The following is a 17000-nucleotide window of genomic DNA, read 5'->3' on the forward strand; positions in this document are numbered from 1 at the left end:
CCCCCATCTTTAAAATCATATAAAATCAAACTAATAAACATTATCAATCTCAAGCAAAACTGTCATGAAGGAAAAAAAATTATGCTCTGCAAGAACTGATGATGGGCACAGGTCAAATTGAGGGATGCAGCCAGGTATGTGTATCGTTCATCTATGAAACAGAGTTCCACATGGGCAGCTGAGTGCAGAATTTATCTCCAGAAGTTTTTATTATGAGATAAAACCAATTACTAAGCCATTTTCATCTGTAAGCAGCAGTACTAGTAAAATATAATACCCATTGACATAACACAGCTTTTATTGCTAGACCAGGCAAGGCAGACTCTCCCTGTCCCTCTCCATTGTGTCACAGTTCTGCTGCTGTGTTCAAGGGGAACAGCCAGAAGAGTCCTTTGCATCACAGAAGCCAGACTACCAATACCAGTCAGATGCAACTAGAAAATAACCATCTGAGTTCCCAAACCATCCAGGTCATTGATTAGGCACTTCTCCCTGAACACCACACACACATACCCAGTTATTGTCCTGCTGAGTTCTCCAAATGCTGTTTGCTCACCTTGTAGACCAGAATTCTGCAGAGTAACTTGACTGGTCTCAGGTAGTTTCTTTAAAGATGGCAATACTACATTCCCCTCTTGTTCCAGGGCTTTTGGTTTCATTACCTGTTCAGACATTTGGGAGCAGAAAGCAGCATTCAAAAATCAGCAGGTTCAACCAAAGGTTAACTTAAACCCTTTCTACTTATTTGCTGAATTAACATTATCAAAGATGAAGCCTTTATCTCCAGAATTACACCATGTAGTTGCAGTACCAAAGTCCTGGAAGTAATAGGTAGCTGTTTATTGTTGTCATTCACACCGCCCTGTGCACCAAAGTCGATCCTAACCCAGGACTAACATCTAGAACAGTATGGTCATGGCCATTTGTTACCTCTGCCACCATCTGCACTTGTTCAGCACTTCAAGAGGACTAAGAGGGTTAGCTCCACTGTCTACACCTTCTGGATACTCTGCCCTCCCAACACACGGTGGGACTGGGGCTTGCAGGTTAAGTTCTCATTTCTGCGCCAGCCAGCTTACAGGTTCAAACCTACAAGCAGATACTGGGGAGTTCCTTTGGAGGGGGAACTCTCTGATGAGCATAGGATTTGGCACAGAAGCCTTTCTCCAGGGCCATTCCCTGGCAGATTGTTTTGAATAAACTCCTGAAGTAACATTATACAGAGGAAAATATCAATTTGCACAATAAACATTTCTATGTGAGATCTTTCTTCTTTTTTTGTTTTGTTTTCCACTCCCTCTCTTTCTTGCCCGTATGTACCTCCGGTGTAGCAGGGAGCTCTGCTTCCTTCTGCTGCTCTGTTTCAGGTTTCTTCACATCTTTCTCACTTGAAGCAGCTTCCTCTGAAGGGACAGGACTGGGAAGAAATTCTAATCTCTTCACAACAGGGCTGGCAGAAGCTGCAGTTGACTTGAATTGCTTTTGATCTGAACCTAATCCATACATACAAAAAATAATGTTGCAAGATTAAGATATTTTTTCAAATAAAATGTAGACCTATTTCTTACAATCTGATTTCTTACTGGATATACTGTGAGCCCATAAAAATGGATGTTTTGGAAAAATAATCTTTCTTCAACACAGGCAAAATTAATCTCTCCAAGAAGACAAGGCTTTAAGGGTGAAATTCACCTGACAAAATGCAGGTGCTTACACTTGACTTGGGCATCATGGGACACCCTTCATGGTCAACAGAGAGGCAGTTCTCAAGGAAGTCACCCAAAACTATTTCAGACTCCTCTTCGGCTGAGATGAGCTGTAACCTACAATGTGCCTACTGAGGTATAGATCTCTTTACTGAAGTTGTGTGATGAATCCTATCCTAAAATGCTACCCAGACAAGTAATATGCTACAATTAACATGGTCTCGCTGTCAGCACTGGAGGGTATTCCAGCTTGCTTCCACTAAGCCATGGCAGTCAAGCATCAGACAGCAAACAAATTGTACTAACAGGAAGCCTTGGACTGGAATAACCTAATTGCCATTCAGTTTTTAACGAAACCCAACAAGCTGATGCTGTTTTACAGGAGAAGGAACCAGGAGCGCACGGGCCAACAGCTGAGGACCGTGACAGCTAAACTACCGTCAGCTGGTACCACCATTGGAAGCAGAGCAGTTTCCAGCATCCCAGGCAGTGCATAAGCACCCAGACATCTCTCTAACCTCCTAAAGCAGAATCTCAGTTTCAGATCCTATTCCCTCTCCAACTACAGCAGCAGCAGCAGCTTCCAGGTATACCTCATTGACAAGCTAGGAAAGTGAGCTAAGAAAGAGATGCATCCCAAGGTTCCACGAAGAACCTGTACATGAACAGAGACCAGAGCTGCTCCTGCTGCCAGACAGATGCACACCACTTTGGAGCAGCTCCCACACCATTAGTGGCATAGGGGTCACAGCATGGAAGTATGAGGCTTGTACTGAACAGCAGAGGAGGCTGCTTATTCAAGAAGAAGGTCACACAGTTTGGACCACATCTATCCCTCCAGAGCAGACATAATGAAAATCCGTGTTCCTTTACCATCTCAATTTTTGCAATGCTGTCTCAGTTTTCCGTGCCAGCCAGTATTAAACTTTGCTACCAATACTTAATGTTTAGTATTTCTCATAGGTGTGGAGCCTGACACAAGGTGGCTTTGTGATTTGTAGATAAGTATCACCAGCTCATCACTGTTGACTCTTGAGAATTTGCTTAATTCACCACAAGACTGCAGCTTCTACATTACCTGCCAGATGCAATTCAAGATTGTTAACCTCTGTGCTTTGGCATCTATGAGCCAAAGTAATTAAGTCAGCTGATGAGCCCTTGCTAACAGCTCATGTGCTTCAGAGTTTTGTAGCACACCAAGAAAAGGCTGGATATGTTTCTCATCTTGGGGGAATTGTACCCCATTGAAGTTTGAGGGCAAAGCTCTGTTGTTTCAGTCACATTTATCCTCAACAAACAGGAGCATTATGCTTATAAACCAATTACAGCCAGAGGTGTCATTTAAATACCTACATCAAATAGCACTCTTTACTTACCCATACCAAGCTGAACTTTGATAGACCCATTTTAAAAAATGAACAACAAAAAGAAGATTATGAACTTAGTATGATAGCAGGCAGTACATAAAACGCCTACTCAAAGGTAATGTTTCAGAAAAACCCTTTTGAGGAAAAGCACTTCAAATTTTACGAGCAAATTCATTTCCCCAGATTAAGAATCATGCATAACGGCTTTAAAGCAGAAAATCAGGAGTGTGCACAATACTGTCCATTTAAAGCCCCTATGAGGACCCTTCTTATTCTCCTTCTGCATTCCTTAATGTCTAGGGGGGGAAAAAGTGTTAAACAGAAGCTGTTACTGACTGATAGTTTCTGCCCTGATTACTTTCTGGTTACAGCACACTGTGGCACCAGCTTTTCACACACACAAATGCCAAAGCAGACAACTTGCATCCTGAGCAATATGTGGTCAGGAGTGTCATTTCAACCACAGAATGACAGAACAGCCCAGGTTGGAAGGGACCTCAGAAGATCATCTGGTCCCACCTTTCGTGGGAAAGGGAGCCTGGCTGAGATTACCTAGCACTCTGTTCAGTCACACCTTGAAAACCTCCAGCCACAGGGACTCTACCACGTCCCAGGGGAGGTTGTTGCACTGAATGATCGTTCTTACTGTAAAAAATGCCTTTCTTATGTGGAGATTTCTGAAATCTTCTGCATTTTCCAATAAACCCTCTTGGTGCCGCTGCAGATGCACTTATGGGACTCATGCTGCAGGCTGGGCCTAAACCCCAGGCTGGGGTGGGCAAGGGCATGGGCAAGGGCAGCAGCAGCAACCCACCTGGGGACAGGCACGCTGGGCTCACAGGTCCCACACTTCCAGGGCTAGCCTCGGCCTGCTTGCTGGCGGCTCTATCTGCTTCCATCGGGGAGGCCTGCAGAGAATAATAAGTAGAAACATAGTGAGTATAGTGGAAATGAAAGTATGTGTTAATTCCTCGAGGCAGTACTTGCTGCTTCTTTGTAACGTGTTTGAACCAGGCTGGTTCAGAGCTCAGCAGGGAACCGGGGAGTGTGTTTCAGAGCGGTACGTGCCATTCACGTGTTGAATCACTGGGCTTTAATCTCCTTTTCAAACCGTTCATCAGCAACCATCATGCAGTTCGTTTGGAATAGCTCCTACAAGCTTTTAAATTGTAGGATATCTTGGATTGTGTTAGCTGGAGATAAGCATACATTTCACCCGTAGTTGCCTCTTCCAGAATAACACAAAAACGTACGCATTAGTGAATACATAGCACATACTAGGGTTTGAAAAGTGGCAAAGTAATTAAATACTTCCTTTCTTTCATGGTAGTCTAAACAATCTGTTATCTGAAGCGAAAAGCCAGAGTCAGTATTAAAGGTAATGAAATACTTGAAACACTATTAAGAGAGGACTGAAAAAATATGGTGAGAGCATATCAAGCTAGTAATCCAAATCCCTTTGAAAAGCCAGCTTCCTGACCCAGGACAAGGCTGTCACAGAGCAAAAACCACACTGTCAAAACAAGAATAGCACTTCAGCTGATCTATTCAGCAGCTTCCACCATACATCTGCTTTCCAAGTAAGCAAATCAAGCAAAATCTGCAGCAAACCAGTCAGCCACTGCACAGTGCTTCTAATCCATGAAAGATCTAGAAAATGGCACATTCAACAGAGGAAAATAAAAAAGGACCACTTTTAGAGATAAAAAGTAACATATTTCAGAAGTAGCCCATTGTAGACTCGCTTTCCTTTCCTCCTCCCACCCCTCCATCTTATTAACAGTTACAAGGGAGGAAATCTCATGAAATTTCCTCTATTCTGGGGGAGGATTCAGACTGCCACCTTCTGCATGGATCTTGTTTCCCACGCTCACAGACCCACATGAGCCTCCATCCCCTCATCTGTCCATGCCCCATAAAAAGCAGACCTGGGCTCTCACAGCTCGGTCAGTGGGGACATCCGCTGGCAGTGCCAACAGGACGCCAGCGCCTGTGGACACGCTGACTCCAGAGAGCTTTGCTGTCAGCAGTGCTTGGGAATCCCTGCCTCTCTTCTCCCTGCTCCAGAGAGAGGCAGGGTATGTGTCTGGGAAGATGCCCTGCAAGGAAATGGTGGGGATTGGTGTAGGGCCATGGCCAGGGGCAGTGACCCTGGCAAGCCCAGCGGGCAGTGAGCAATGCTGGGAACAACAGAAGGAGCCCTGACTGCCAAGGGCTGTGCCGCCACCTCACAGCAGGACAGGCGCCAGGCCACAGCCATGAGCCTCTAGAAGTGGCAGTGCATCTCCTCCGGTGCCGGCTGGGGCTGGCTGCCCATCGTCCTCCTCATCGCCTGGCGCTTTCCACTGCACCCTCACTTCCACCCACCTGAATCCTCTGCCCCAGGCAAGGCATGGGGATGCACAGAATCACAGAACCATAGAATCATTTAGGTTAGAAAAGACCCTTAAGATCAGAGTCCAAATGTAAACCTAACATAGCCATGTCCACCACTAAACCATGTCCCTAAGTGCCATGTCTACATGTCTCTTAAATACCTCCAGGGATGGTGACTCAACCACTTCCCTGGGCAGCCTGTTCCAGTGCTTGATAACCCTTTCAGTGAAGAAATTTTTCCTATATCCAATCTAAACGTCCCTGGGTGCAACTTTAGGCCATCTCCTCTTGTCCTATAACTTGTTACTTGGGAGAAGAGACCAACACTCACCTTGGTACAACCTCTTTTCAGGTAGTTGTAGAGGGTGACATGGTCTCCCCCGAGCTTCCTTTTCTCCAAGCTAAACAACCCCACTTCTCTCAGCTGCTCTTCAGAAGGCTTATTCTCTAGACCCTTCAACAGCTTTGTTGCTCTTCTTTGGACACATCCCCCAACTGACTAAAAGTGGTTCTCAAACTGGATGAGGCAGAGGGTAAAACACACTCTCCAAAAAGGCAGCACAGGAAGTTTGAGGACCTCCTCTCCACCACGTCCACCTGTGAACGTGCCTATACCAAGAGCAAACAATGCACAGAGCTCCCCCTCCATGTGCTACATGCTCTAAGGAGGGACGGTCACTGGACTTAAAGCACAGCCTAAAAAACAGGTCCCAGAGAAATGCTCCAAAGACTGCAAGTCCTGTGCCACCAAGATTTGCCCCTTGCCATTCTGTTGCTGTTTCCTTCTGTATAACCCACCGTTCCCTTCACCAGGCCATATTGATGCCAGCCTGTGTTTCAGTGAGAAAGCTCTCACTGAAAGCCCCAGGACAAGAACACTGCAGCTAAAGAAAATATCTCCTTCAGCTTCAGTTCTGGCTCCTGGCATGCAGCTATTAGAAATGTTTCCCAACCTTGCTCAATGCAGAAAAAAGTATTTTTCTCCATGAGGACAGCCAGGCAGTGTAACAGGCTGCCCAGCCAGGTTGTGCCATCTCCATCCTTGGAGGTTTTCAAGACTCAAATGATCAAGCCCTTAGCAACCCGGTCTTATCTCATGCCTCATCCTGCTTTGCGCAGGAGACGCGGCTAGAGACCCGCAACCTGAATTATTCAGTCATTCTACAACCTACAAACGTCTGCTAAACCTAAACAAATGGCTATTATCAAGAGCTCAAGGTTTACCCTAAATGAGGTGGATTTTAACCAGAAAAGCAAGAGGCATCTACCTGACAACCCTACCCACTGCTCCAGAGCATAAACCCTTCCAAAGAAATTGTTGCAAATTTGATTTATTAATGTTTGTATTATTAATATTATTGGTAAAGCAATGGAACTCACCCTCCACTCTCAAAAAGCAACTGTCCAAACTGAAAAACTTCCAAAAAAAGAAAATAAATTCAGCTTTAATTTCAACCTCAGAAGCTTTAAAGCTATAAACAATGACATACTAGGGCCAATATAAAAAGTGTCAAACAGTGTTAAATACACCCAGGGAAGTCAACTGCCAATGGCCGCTGGAGCTGGAGAAAGAGCACAGCCACACTGGCCTCTCAAAGGGTTTAAGAAGCTCAGTGAATGCACAGACATGATGCACTTCTGTCACCTCTGGGTCTAGAGTTACTTGAGGAACCTAAACAGGGTGCTGTGTCATGTAGCTATCCTGCGTAAGTGAATAACTAAATCTACCCATAACCTATATCCAGGAGGTTGAACCAAGTATAGACATAGATGTTATTTACAGAAATTCTTTCAAAGAGGAGTAAAAAAACAAAAGCGCAACCAGCTGCTGCAGGAAAACTGAATTTTGCAACAGCATGCTGCAGAAGTTCTGTTCCTGCTCATGAGACTTGACTGTTCCTCCTCCCTCTGCTGAGCAATTAAAAGCTAGCGACATACATCTAAAAATATAAAACTGATTAGTAAGTAATTTATAAAAAAATTAAGTCAACTTCACTAGGGAACTGTCTCATTCCCAGTATATCTAATTATATTTATAATACCAATATCCACAGGTATATGATACATCTAAGAAAATTCTTGTACTGGTAGAACTGATAAAATGTCTTTCCTACCACAGATTATCACCCTTCACATTTCGTAAATATTTTGTACTCAAGTGATGATGTTACCACTGAACATGAAAAAGGTATACAAGCATTTCATTGTACCCAGGAGGATCATATTTTGAGACAGACACTGAAAAACTGATCAACCTGGTAAGTGATGTTTCTGAGGTGTTTCAGAGGACCTCAGACGCTGTGGGATGAAGGACCCACTCAGCCTCTCGGCACCATCCCGGTGCAGCCACACGTGATCATGTGGGCAGAGGCGTTGTTCTGCAGGACCACAGAGCCACTCCATATGCTGGCTCTGCTGCAGGCGCCTACAAGGGGAAGTCACACAACACCTGCTGGTCCACCGCTACAGCCAACGAAGTCTTCAAGGGAAGTAGGAAAAACCTTGCTGCGTAGGGCCTGTGGTTATCTCTGCCCTCAGGTCCAGGCTGGTATGACAACACTGTCTTGTTAACTCCTGAAACTGAAGAATGCTGTCTACTTGGATTGGTGTTTTTATTACCCCATGCACCTAGCTACCCAGGAGTTAAAGTGAACTTCCCCATTTAGGATTTAGAAGCTTTAGTCCATGATGAAAAGGTAAATATTGTGATTGCAGTTGCAGTTATGAGCACTTCAGTAACAGTGGGCAAAGCAACACTTGAGTTCTGCTAACCAAGGTATCCATTTAACAAAGACACAAGCATAGCTGGCTATACAGTGTTATCAAACACCTATTAAGCATGAAAATAAATTAGTTCAGTTTGTGGCAGACAGGATTTTTATCCCATAAACTAGGATATCAGTCCAGCTATTTCTTTAAATTACAGACCATACAAGCCAGAAATAGCCACATTGCCTATTGCTGTGGCAGAACCGTACATCCTTACAAAACCCTAAAAATACAGTAACTAGGATCTCCTAAAACACAGAACATCACAACTACTACAAAAATCCAAACTCCAAAGGAAACTACAGAAGAACTTTATTAACCCTTATTGTAAATTAGATCAGTTAACACTACTTGTACACAAAATCACGTGAAATACTGTTACATTTTCTGTGAAAACACGACAAAACAAGCTGTCTGAAACCGGCAAGAATACAGAGGTATCAGGGAGAATCAGGTTAGAACTACAGTTTAAATTCTGTAAAATCACTCAGGAATGAAATTGGTTGCAGTATCAATAGCCACATACAGGAGTTGCCTGCCACACCTTTCAAACTTCTGTGACTGATATTGCACATGTATCACTGACTTTAAAATTTTCATACAATGATTTCTTCATCAAAGCTAGCATTTTGTGGTGTTGTGAGTGGTAATGGTGGCACGACCTTGGGCTGCCACAGCTGAGTGCCTTGAATGCTATGCCAGTACAGCACTATAGTCAGAACACTGCTCTGACACATTAAGTCATCTCCCTCATCTGGCAGCTATATAATAGTATACTAAGGACAGCTATTACAACCAAAGGTCAGGGTGGATCAGTAATTGATAGAGAAGCCTTGAAAGTGTTGCAAGAAATAGTGTTAAGTATTCCTGCTAGTCATTTCTCTAGAGTTATTACTGCTCAATTGGGATGTAAAATAAGATTCTGTCACTGATAGACATTGAAAAGTGCATTGGTGTCTGGAGGACAGGAGACACAGATGCTAGATTCGTAAGCACATCCCAAGCAGAGTTCCTGTCTAGCTGCTTTGAAGCTTTGCTGCTCTCACTTCTCACCCTAAACCATTTTCCCTTCAGGTAGTCCAGCCCTCTACCCATCTTCCCATGTGTGGTTCAAGGCAAAGCTGTCAATCTGGAACAGACATACTTACTCTACAAGTGTTTCTTGTAATATATCAAAGAACAAAGACTTGTCCTACCAGATATGTACAAATCAGGATTTCAACCCTGCTCTCCTGTACCTTGGCCAACAATCCTCAACCACAAGAAAGCTTATGCTTTAATCTCACTTCAGTCAGTGGATTTTTGAAGATGAAGGAGTGTTACTTGGATATAGAAAGAAGTTTATTTTGTGCCAAGCGTGCAGTCAGTAGAAATGGACAAGTTTAAGCTAGCTAGTGAAAAATTAAAAGAAAGTCAAAATCTCTCCCCACCATCAACCACCTCACCCTCATCTTTTTAAAGTTGCTGTCTCTATTTTTTTTTTGTTGATCAGAGCAAAGCTATAATTAAAGCCATAACAAGCCAATAATTTCTAAATGCTCATACAAAGATCGGTTAAAATAAAATGATGTTACTCACTGACAAATTAATTCCCCTACACTAAAATCTGCACAAATATTGTTTTAAACCAAAACATTTACTTTGCCAACTCCTGATTCAAAAAGCTAGAAGATACAACTTCTCAGCATTTATAATGTGCCTAACTGTTCCATATAATGGAAAGAAAACAGAACCTCATGGCTGACAGGCAGAACCAGGGTGAGGAGATGATTCTCATGGTGTTGCCAGCGTTGCCACTGACCGATCAAGTCAGTCTTTGGGCCTCTCCCCCAGGTTTCCCAGCTCAGTAAGAGAGGTGTGCTTTTCCTACTGCCTCTCTCAGCAGCACATCACTCCTCAGACACCAGCAGGATATTTTCATTCTGCTTATAGGCCAAATTTATCCTTTCTAGCCTTAAATCATAGGCAAAATTTCGTAAGCTACTTTGAGTAAAGATAAGTCTTTTGTAGAATCCCCCCCCCCCCCATTTAAGTACTCTACCTATACACTACAGACACAAATATAGTTTCTTGATAATAGTGGGTTTTTTACCACCCTTCCCACCTGCGGCAGCTTTTTGCATCTCATTTCAGAGTAGATTTAGGCATGAGTTACATATGTTTCCCAGTCAGTCTCTGATTGCCAGTCATTGTTTGACTGACATATAGATGGGGTCCTCTGTCATAAAGACAACCAACACCAAGATCTCACCCATATGAAACGATCCCTGCACTTCTCTAGCTCCCCAAAACCCTCAATCACATTAGTGTTTTAGGTGGTACAACTTGACTAAACCATTTTCCAAACTTGAGGCCAGAAGAGCTGCTGAAGTACAGCTGCACAGCATCTTCCTGTATTGCAGACAACGCCCGAGGCCAGCCGGACAGATTTAGAGCAGGGCTACAGAGCTTCAAAGGGAAGCCTGCCAGGCGGAGAGAAGACAGGACTAGTCCATTGACAACTGAACTGAAACAGCAGGGGAGTAGCTGTAAGAGGGATGCAGGAGGAGGAAGGGGCACCCAAAGTACAGGAAGAGAATCAGAAGAGGAGGAACAGCAGGGCCAAAGGTAACTTATATATGAAAAGGAATATATACTTCACAAAAGAGACTCAGGGCAGAAAATGAATGAATAAAATACAAACCCAACACAAATCTCAGAGCATCTAGAGGGAAAAAAAAACCCCTAGAGAACAGCATCTCATAACAGGCAGAGGAGCTAGTGCCTGTGAATCTTATTCAAAGCCTGGGAAGGACATAGCTAACAAGAGCTATATAAATAGAGGAAAGTATACAAGTAAAGGCAGTAAAAGCAAATTTAGAAAAGGCTTTGAAAACATGCCTAATTTGTAAAAATTTTTTCAAGGCAAAAGGAACATAGTCGTTTCTACCACTCCAGACAGCTCTGTTTCTTCATCTCAGCTTCTTTTCTATCCCTGTTTGTTGTCTTCGCCTCCCCTCCTAAAATTCAGCAGGGTTAAACATCAGACAAAAATTATAGCCCTGGTTTCTCCTTGTAGGAGGTGATACAGGAGCAGCTTCAGAAGGCTTTTTCACTTCCAAGAATGTGTAGCTTGGAAGCCCCATCCTGCTGGGGCAAAAAGCAAACCACTTCTTCCCGTCTAGAGGGCTCACAGTGACAGGTAGTTATTCAGCATCCTACTCAGCAAGAGGCTATGTTTTATGAGGAGTGGGACAAGCCCAGGAGGCTCTTTTCTTCTCTAATTTGGATTCCCAACCTTTCTAGGTAGGGTTATACCTTCAGAGAGAAGTTTAACATTTCAGACCCTGCAGATGCAGGCTGATGTTGTTGTTTTAGTTGTCTAGAAACCAAGGTAAAATAGGTACAGAGAGGCGGCTAAGGGAAGTGAGCCCAGTGTAGCTGCTCAATTCTTGCAAATAAGGCCCCAGATGATCACATCCATATCGAGCTGCCTGTAGCAGTTCTGATCTGTGTCCCACCACAGAGTGAAGAAGCCAAGCATCAGTACAATGCCCCATCTCTGTAACCTGGCACCTAAGCCCTTCCTCTCCATGAACACGGGCACTCCTGTATGCTCAATAGCTAAATTACTGCCCATGCCTCAGTCTAAGGCATGGGGACCTCAAAAATTAAAATGAAGCAGCTGGGTAAAGTGAAGCAAACATCTAGAAGGAACAGAACCTGCAATCGTATCTTAGGCTGGCAAATTCCCTTCCAGCCATAGGCAGGTCTCCTCCTTTCCCCACATCATGGTCAGTGCTTTCCACTTGTTTCCCCATTTAAGATCCCCCTCAAAGCAGTCTTCTCTCCTTGCTCTGCCCTTGACATGCTTGACACACACACCTTTGCTTGAAGCTGAAGTGACAGGAGTAATGATAATGGTCTGCAACACCCAGTCACATTATCGATGAAATCGTGAAGCTAGCAATATAAAACCCTTAGTCAGAGCAGTGAAACTGTCAATAGCACCATTAGGGTGCAAGCTTGTTCTCTCTAGAAGGCTTTATCATTAAGTGCACTCAAGCTTACAATCCAGGAGGTATTCTGCAAATGTCAGTCACAAGGAATCTGAGAATTCAAACTCTTCTGCCTCCTTTGCCAATACCACCAAAAGGTAAAACCTGACACAGGAAAATCTGCATTCAGCTGGCCCCATCATCCTCAAAGCTGTGGAAAAGGAAGGATGAGAGGTCATCCAACATACAAACACACCCAAGCCCTAATGGTGGCTTCTGTTGCTGAATTTCCTCTCAACTCTTCCACAGCTATACTGGTCTGGAAATTCTAAAAAAGGAGACAGTAACAATTTCATTCGGCTACTTTTATGATTGCCATTGTGCTTCTGATCTACAGCAAGCTGAGGCTCTTCTTTATCCTCCAAACATTCCCATCGCCAGCTCTCCCATATCAGACACAATGCTTACCTGGCTTCACCCTTACAGCCAATTCATTCTGACAGGAGGAGCGTCTGCTCTGTCATCCCTGCCTGCTTTCCTGTGTAACGTTCACTTTTGACTCTATACCAGTTCCCTCTGACAGGTTCAAGTCTGTGCTCACAGCACATCCCTGCTCCCATGCTTGCTGCAGGCTCCATGGCTTGGTTGTCCATGGCCAGAGACTGGCATGAAGCAGGGGAGTAAGACAAGACACAAGCCCTTTGGCAAGAACGAACCATCACTCCCCTGGATAGATCCCTGCCCACTCCCTGTTATCCATCTGGCCAACGCTTGGATGAAATCTGAGATGAAAGCAGAAAACTGTCATACTCCAACTCGCACCGTATCTCCAATTCTCTTTGTTGTTACACAGAAAAGAATGTCAAGAATTCCCTCTCCTGCCACTTGTTTGCAACCCTTTCACATGCTTTATTTGAAGTCTGGTCCTTATTCTTTGTTTTGTTTTTACTACCTACTTTTATTACAGTTTGTTATTGTAGCACCTAGAATCCTGCTGCAATATGCTCTAGTTTTATTCCTGCCTTTTTCTCTGGGGAAGAGGAGAAGAGAAAGATGAAAAAGTAAAATTAATTTGTTTGATAAGGCAGTTAAGAAGCACGTTGGCCCCTCTGAGCATTTCAGAAGCTTATCCCCTTTTTTAATATTTCTGAGAGGGGAATGAAAGCTCAATGCTCAAAACTGCCAGCACATCCCCATCCTCTTCTTTGAAAATTGAAAACTGAGACTAATTATAATGGCTCGCACAGTCTAATTATGATGCTGATCTAATCAGCCAACATCAGGAGAAGCACTGAATGAATCTGCACAATAGATGGGACAGAGAGTCAATTTCTCCCTGGCCCAGCACATTTAAAGCATGCTTATCAGCTGCATGACATCCAAAAAAAGAGAGATGCTGGCTGCAAAAACTTTTTTGCATCATCCCCTCCCATTTCTCTACCCACATCCCAAAGGAAGAAGCCTTTAATTTACAAAGGATTTTGGGCTTTTTTTTCCCTGGCCTGGGCACACCCTCTTGAAATAAAGCAAACATAAGCACTCGAGTTTCATTAGTTAGTGATTAAATACATTATGAGACAGAAAATTGGCAGAGAAAGTAAGGCTGGTTTGTTCGTGTTGGTCTTACTGTTGGCTCTTTGTGCACATTCTGAGTGGCAGGCCTCTGTAAACTGAGCTCAACACTTGTGGGGTCCTTCTTCAATTCTACTGGGGGCCTGTCCCCTCTGGCTACTCCATCAAATTTCAGAGATCTGCTTGGCGAAGGAGTAAATATTACTGTTGTACACTCTTTATCCTTCTCTTCTATGCCATTGAAATTTTCTCCATTCATGCTGACTTTTCCATCTACCTGTAGAATACAGTTAAATAAATATGCTGAGGCAAGTAGCTTTCAAAGGCATTTATGAAATTAGGACTTCAGCATGGTATTACAATTGTTAACACAGTCTGTGCAATCAGTGTAGGACAGAGCCAAGCACACATTTCGTTCAACAGGCCAAGACAGAAGAAAACTCTATTCCAGGGGGGTCATAAACAAGATACAGGCAGAAGGTAATAATTTTTCTGGATTCCCTGGTTTCCCACATTTCATCTCCCACTAACATACAGACACTCTTTATATGCACCACAGATCAATGGATTTTCAAAGAACAACAAAGATTTATGTTAAATTTAGACCAAAACTGCTGGGTTTTGCATTGCCTCATGCAAGAGGCAAGCAGGTTCTCCAGGACTAATTATGCTGATGAACTGCTATGTACCCTGACAACCACACCATAGTATTAGTAGACTGTGCTTTCTGAAGCGCTGCCACGTGAACTTTGAAGGGTCAGGAGCAGCAGAGTTTATCCACTTGTTTCCCCATTCCACCTTCTTCATGAGGCGATAAAATAAGTAGCTGCTTTCACAGAAAATGATTTTATGCAGTCTCCATGAAAAGGAGAGCACAGAAACAGTTTAACTACTTTGCTCTCAGGGTCAAGCTAGCTCTTTGGTGGGCATATATTCCTGCTAAGGAACCCTTAAGCAAGGAAGAAAATACAAAATAAGCTCTAGTTTCTTCCTCTGCTCTGGTAGAGCTTGCTCTCGGGACTTTAATACTTTGTTCTTATGTTCTGAAATGAAGCTGGCATGTAAAGACTTCCTTCAGTTTGGAGGGCCATTTGTAGAAGCCACAGTATACATGAAAAAAGTCTTGCTACGGAGAACTTAGAAGCCATTCACCATAAGAGGGCCCAGCTGGAGAGAGACCAGTAAGGACCAGGTATCAGTTAACACCCCATTGCTCCTGCCTAGCTACAGCACAGATGTTTATAGGCTTGTCAACAGGGTAAGTTTTAAATAGACATGAAGGAGGGCTTTGCTGCTCTGTGCACAGAGATCCTTCCTTGCAAAATGGTCATCACAGGAGACAATGGAAAGGTGAGGGAGTAAATATGGACAGACTCTTCTCTGATAATTGTTGGACTTTGGGGGAATAATGGCATAGATCAGTGATTTCTTTGAGAAGCTATCTGGGATATAGAAGGTGATTAGTCATTTCAGGTTTCTCCACAGGTACTGCATAAACAAAAACATATGTAAAAATAAACTCAGAGGTAAGCCATTCCATGGGAGCTTTTCACTTATTTCACTGTTATTGAAAACTGAACCAGGAAGTGTCAAAAATGATTTATCAAACTGAAACACAGTTTAAGAAAACAAAGTTCTTCCCATCTCATCCTCCTTGCCTCAGTCCTTATTTCACCATTTACTTATTTTCAGTACTCTACATCTTGAGTAAACAGCTTGGACACCTCAAGAAGTGGCACTCCAACTTAGTATATGCCATCAGTCCTAAGCTGAGGGCAAACTCCTCCCACTGACTTCTTGTATACATGTATCCAGAGGTCTGTTCTCTATCGGAGGGTGATTAAGGGGCCATCTCTGAGGTGCTGGGCATCCTCAGCTCTGACAGACATGCGGGGAGGTGAAGGCAGTTAGCACCTCGTGCAATCGGCTCCCAGGCAGAGGAGAAACAGCCCAGCTCCACAAGTGGTTTCATCCCTTCTAACTGCTTTTCAGATTAAAAGATTCCCTCCCTTTCCTCACTGCCATCACCCACTCAACACAGTACCTCTCTTAGGGTTTATTTCCAAATGCCAGTGTGAGCAGACACTGAGCCCCAGGTCTTCTGGGACTGTGTGCTGGATTATCTACTAGAGAGGCAGGTCATGAAAGATCTCAGAAATTAAAAACCCAGGAAAACACTGGCAGGCTGCATCATCCATTTCAGTGTCTCTGTTTAGACTAAGATATTTCTCTATTTATGTTAGAGAGGAAAACCAAATGTTTGAATGATCAGGACAGATGCCCTGGCTGCAGAGTTAAACAAACACACTCCTTTCCTCCTGGTCTGGAGCAAGTCAACACATTGTCACCAGAGCTGAGAATCATTGACAGACTGGTGTTTCAGGGGAAAATAATTCTACAGCTGCATATGCTAGGGAATGATTCCTACTGAGGAAAATCACATCCTTCCACATCAAGTGAACAAGATCTAGACAAGACGTTTAGTGGTGGTAGTGGTGGCTGGTGAGAGGGGTAGAAGCATCTTTGAGTTAGTTTCTCCCCAGATACGTGAACTTAATGTGATGGCAATACACACATAAATCTTGGTCCTCTGAGGAAAAAAGTGGCATGGATCAGAAAAAAACAAAGATCCACAATTCACTGATGTCTAAAATGTAAACTCTAGGGGAAGACCAACTGAGGTATAGGAGAAATGGGAATTACCAGTTTCATGTTTCAACTAGGAAACATGGGGGTTTCCACAAGAGCTGGGACAGACTTCAAGAAATTACAGGCATCACAACATGCTTTTCACTATCTATACAAAGCTGACTTATTTTTAAAAGAAGTAAACAACCTGACTATACATGGTAGCAATGCTGCTGGGACATCAGCAGTGCTGCAGGGACCTCTGCACACCACTAGCAAAGTATTGGGTAGCAATGGCAGACACAAGGGGACCCAGACTCTAGAGGCTGGGGGTGCCCCTGCCAGTAGGCTTCATGCTGCTTACAACAAGGCTACAATATGACTCGGGGAAGCTCCAGATTTGGTACAGGCACTGTGAGAAGCAGATTTCTTCAAACTTGGCTTATTCTGTCTCTAGCACATCCCAGTCCTTTGCTTTCTCCATCACTGGTTCAGTATCTTACTCCCATCCTCCACACCCACCCAGTCCAATGATACACACCTCAGGTTTCATATCCCAGTTTTAGTCTCTTCTCCTATCCCCTTCCCCACAAATCTTATAGCTG

General features: G+C 43.7%; 1 protein-coding gene across 2 annotated transcripts in view; it reads right to left on the reverse strand.

The window, feature by feature from the left end:
- The window catches only part of LIMCH1 (LIM and calponin homology domains 1), a 184239-nt gene that overhangs the window by 20548 nt on the left and 146691 nt on the right, over positions 1 to 17000 (reverse strand). For both annotated transcript variants that reach the window (XM_075091598.1, XM_075091597.1), the window contains 4 exons: positions 13823 to 14044; positions 3888 to 3981; positions 1321 to 1493; positions 557 to 662 (listed from right to left, as the gene is read on the reverse strand). In XM_075091598.1, the coding sequence (XP_074947699.1) occupies positions 557 to 662; positions 1321 to 1493; positions 3888 to 3981; positions 13823 to 14044 (595 nt within the window). The remainder of the gene's footprint in view (positions 1 to 556; positions 663 to 1320; positions 1494 to 3887; positions 3982 to 13822; positions 14045 to 17000) is intronic.

The sequence above is a fragment of the Phalacrocorax aristotelis genome, chromosome 4, assembly GCF_949628215.1.
Source record: "Phalacrocorax aristotelis chromosome 4, bGulAri2.1, whole genome shotgun sequence".
In the NCBI taxonomy this organism is placed as follows: Eukaryota; Metazoa; Chordata; class Aves; order Suliformes; family Phalacrocoracidae; genus Phalacrocorax; species Phalacrocorax aristotelis.